This window comes from Trypanosoma conorhini, assembly GCF_003719485.1.
Source record: "Trypanosoma conorhini strain 025E chromosome Unknown Tco_14.4_contig_01062, whole genome shotgun sequence".
NCBI lineage: Eukaryota > Euglenozoa > Kinetoplastea > Trypanosomatida > Trypanosomatidae > Trypanosoma > Trypanosoma conorhini.
In genome coordinates this window covers 1-4,120 of record NW_021705157.1, presented here as the reverse complement: position 1 = coordinate 4,120, position 4,120 = coordinate 1, and the positions used below count along the sequence as shown (strand labels likewise).

The following is a 4,120-nucleotide window of genomic DNA, read 5'->3' as shown; positions in this document are numbered from 1 at the left end:
GAGGGGAACAAACGCCCCCCACACAAGCTGCGGCCAGGCCACCAACCCACGGGGCCAAAAGGCAATTCAACACCACCGCAATTGCGTTGCAGACACATGTTAAATACTAATGCGACCACAGACACACGTAAAAGAGACGCACACGCGGCAAACGGTCCAAACATGTGGACCCACCCAGTCCGCCCCCGCCTTCAGCCGCCCCGCACGCGGATACCCCCCTCCCAACTTGCCCTTCACCCGCCGCTCTCCCACTCGGGGCCATCCAGCAACGTCCCCAACTAACTGTACCGCATGCGAATGCGGTAGGTTAAAAACCTGTGGAGGTCGACGACGCCGCTTCCATTCGCGTCAATGCTTCGGAACAGCCGCCTTCCGGCGTCCACGTCGCCCACGTCCCCCACGCCCAGGGCAAGCCGCGCGAACTCATCCATGCTCAGCAGCCCGTCCTGGTCCTTGTCGTACATGCGAAACTGCATCATGATGGTGTTGTACTCCGACTGCGAGAGCCCGTAAAGGGCGTTGGGATCGGGCCGGTTGTGCGACAGCCACGCGAGGAACTCATTGAGAGAGAGAGTGCCGCTGCGATCCGCGTCCATTTCGCGGAACATGCGGTCAATATCGTATTCGCTGCGGGCAAAGTTGAGCCACCGCGCGAGGCGGCCAACCTCGCTGCGGTCCAGCCCACCGCTGTCGTCGGCGTCGAAGAAGACAAACAACGCCATAATCTGGTCGTACTCCTCACGCGACAGGCCAAACTGGCGCCAGGGGTCCTGGCCCGTCGGCTCCATCACGGCGTACTTCGGGCCTGCCGCAGAGGCAGCGGGTACAGCAGTCACGTCCGTGCCCGCACTGCACGTGTGGGAGCTGCCCCCTTCACGCGTCCCGGTCCAGCCGCACGCGCTACACTTTACAGGCACCGCCAGCGCAAGGTTCACAAGGACGCGGTTCGGCCGTTTACTCCCGGTCACGGGCTCGCGGCAGATGGGGCACGTGTACACGCCCTTGACGCACTTCGTGCAGAAGATGTGCCCGCACGGAACCAGCTCCACCGGGTCCTGCCAAGAGTCCAGGCAAAGGGCGCAGCGCAACTCCTCACTGCACTCCGTGGCCATGATAATAGGAGGCATGGGCAACTATTGGGCGGGGTCAAACGTCTCCTTGGAAAAAGAGAGGGGCGGGCCCCCCAACCTGCCAACTTACGAGGGGAAGAGATGGAGAGGGCGGCGGCAGACACATATTCGGCGTAGTCGAGCAACACGTCAGGCTCCCCCACACTCGCCCCTTCCTCCCAGTTCATTTCTTGGCTTATTTCTCTCTCTCTCTCTCTCTGTGTGCGCATGTAACTTGATCCCTCTCTTCTTCCCTCCAAATCCCCTGAGCAGGGTGCCTCCGTGTGCCGCAGCGCCGCCTCACGCTTCATCGCGTTCCTCACCAGCAGAAATATCAACGGTCTCCCTACACCTCTTAGCCGTCGATTCGGCGACGGCGCGGAGGAAAGACTCTCGCACAAGACGAGCGTACCGCATCTGTGCCTGGAGGCTCTGGCACAGCTTGCGCCACTCCCCCCATGCGCTGTGCAGCGTGAGCGGCCGGTCAACCTCCGGATCCAGGCAGACGTGCATCCTCGGTCGGTGGGGTGCACACTCCCGACGGTACTCTTCGTAGTAGGGGTCGTGGCGGGGGACGTAGCACGGCAGCAGCCGCCCAAGCGCCGTGGCCGTATCAATCGCCCAGCAGCGTGCCGTGTTGAAGACGTGGTACCCGCCGCCCCCGAGCAGCACCGTGGGCAGCCGGAGCCGCAGCACCTCCGCCAGGCACTGGGCGTGGGCGGCGGTTGTGACGTTGAGTCGGCCGATGAGGTCGCCGACGATGGCGTCTGCCCCGCACTGGAGGACGGCCGCCTCAGGGTCAAAGCAGCGCACGACGGCAGTTAAGACGGTGCGGAAGAACAGGCAGTAAGTGGCGTCGCCCGTGCGTGCGGTGAGGGGGACGTTGACCGCAAAGCTCCCCGCCGTCTCGGGGCCGCCGTAGTTGCCGGTGCCGGGGAAGAAGCCGTTGCCAAACTGATGCAGCGAAACCGTCATGACCCGTGCGTTGCCGTAGAAGGCCGCCTCCACGCCGTCCCCGTGGTGGACGTCGAGGTCCAGGTAGAGCACCCGCTGAAAGCGACGAAGCAGCCGGTGGATGCAGAGGACAATGTCGTTCACAAAACAAAACCCACTTGCGCGGGAGGCCGCAGCGTGGTGCATGCCGCCAGCCCAGTTGATGGCCACGTCCGCCTCACCGCGGCAGAGCGCCTCCCCGCACGCAATCGAGGCACCGGCCTGACTTGCCACCATCTTCCACACCTCGGGAAACAGCGGACAGTCCCCGTCACGCGAGTAGACCGGCACCGCAAACGCCTTTTGGTACGACAGCGAGACCGCATCCAGCGGGTTGCCGCAAATAACGGGTGCTTTCTGCAGGCACTCAACATAGGCGGAGCAATGAAACCCTCGCAAATCCTGCGGGGTCGCCGGGTGGGGCTGACATATCGTCATGTGCGCGTCCAGCCCGAGCGACCGAACAAGGGAGTGCAGCACGCGAACGCGAGAGGGACGCATCACATGCCCCTCGGCGTACGCAATGGCCGTCGTGGACTCGTCAACAAAGTATAATACTCGCGGAGACGCAGCTGAAATAGTTGTTGCCGTAGTCAGTGGTGGCGTCGTCTTTCTCGTGGCTGGGCGCTCAGCTCCATCCGTCGCGGCGGCGGCCCCACCATCGTCAGCGGTCGGCATCGGCAGGCGTCACAGGCATGCGCCGCCCGCAGTTTATGTGGCTGTTGCCTGCCGCCCACAACCACCGCAGACACGCAGGCTGCCGCGGGGCCGGCCAGGGACGGCGCAAAAGACAAGGAACCAGAAGAAGAAAGAGGAACTGCGCTGCCAGCGCATCGGCCACAGCACGGGGAAAGCAAGGAAGAAAAAAAGGAGTAGGGGGGGGAGAGAGAGAGAGAGAAAGGAAGGAAACCAAAGCAGTTCACGCAGACCGCCCAGCATCAAAACGGTCGGTGTGGCCCAAAAGCAGGCAAAGCAAACTTGCACGTGAACGAAGCACAGGCCCCCCACCCCGCGTGTCCCGTCGGAAGGGGCGGCCCCCATCCGTCTCCCTACGACGCGGCGGCCCACCAGAAAGCGGCCAGCGCATGCGCGGAGGCGCGGCAGCGCGAAACACACCCACCACTTCATTGCAGCCCGGCGAGCGACCCGTTCCGGAGCCCGCGGGGGGAGGTCAGGGGCGAAGCAGCCGCAAAATATACCACGCAAAGAAATTCACAGGCACGCACGCATCGCACACATTTCATCCAAAATATTTCGCCGCATATGCGTGTACACAAACACAAGGACAAAGCAGGCCCACCGCGATGCAAAGCTTCCCGGGGAAAAGCGGGCATTCAACCCGCGCCACGGAGGATGCCACAAGCCGTGGACGTAACAAGAGCGAGAAAAGCACTTCGACGGGCCACACGAGTCCCCTCCACTCTCGCCAGCCGCGCACAAAAACAAGCAAACCGCACACAGCACGCTGCACCTTTCTGACACCCACACACACACGCAGGAGTATAAAAAAAGGAAAATGACAAAAAGAAAAAAAAGTGAAACTGCAACGATGAGAGAGGGGAACAAACGCCCCCACACAAGCTGCGGCCAGGCCACCAACCCACGGGGCCAAAAGGCAATTCAACACCACCGCAATTGCGTTGCAGACACATGTTAAATACTAATGCGACCACAGACACACGTAAAAGAGACGCACACGCGGCAAACGGTCCAAACATGTGGACCCACCCAGTCCGCCCCCGCCTTCAGCCGCCCCGCACGCGGATACCCCCCTCCCAACTTGCCCTTCACCCGCCGCTCTCCCACTCGGGGCCATCCAGCAACGTCCCCAACTAACTGTACCGCATGCGAATGCGGTAGGTTAAAAACCTGTGGAGGTCGACGACGCCGCTTCCATTCGCGTCAATGCTTCGGAACAGCCGCCTTCCGGCGTCCACGTCGCCCACGTCCCCCACGCCCAGGGCAAGCCGCGCGAACTCATCCATGCTCAGCAGCCCGTCCTGGTCCTTGTCGTACAT

At 62.5% G+C, this 4,120-nt stretch overlaps 2 protein-coding genes across 2 annotated transcripts, besides 3 other annotated features; both read right to left on the bottom strand.

Annotated features, from left to right (window-relative positions):
• Positions 1 to 278: 278 nt before the first annotated feature.
• On the bottom strand, positions 279 to 1,127 carry Tco025E_09317 (EF hand; the record flags this gene model as incomplete). Its single annotated transcript, XM_029376137.1, has 1 exon — positions 279 to 1,127. One exon carries the CDS (start codon positions 1,125 to 1,127, stop codon positions 279 to 281), a length of 849 nt encoding a protein of 282 aa, XP_029223750.1.
• A 183-nt stretch (positions 1,128 to 1,310) lies between these two features.
• Positions 1,311 to 1,329: a microsatellite.
• An 80-nt stretch (positions 1,330 to 1,409) lies between these two features.
• On the bottom strand, positions 1,410 to 2,780 carry Tco025E_09316 (putative histone deacetylase; the record flags this gene model as incomplete). The annotated part of the gene is made up of 1 exon (XM_029376136.1): positions 1,410 to 2,780. The coding sequence occupies one exon, from the start codon at positions 2,778 to 2,780 to the stop codon at positions 1,410 to 1,412; it is 1,371 nt and encodes a 456-aa protein (XP_029223749.1).
• A 204-nt stretch (positions 2,781 to 2,984) lies between these two features.
• Positions 2,985 to 3,003: a microsatellite.
• Positions 3,004 to 3,536: 533 nt separating this feature from the next.
• Positions 3,537 to 3,573: a microsatellite.
• Between the last annotated feature and the right edge of the window lie 547 nt (positions 3,574 to 4,120).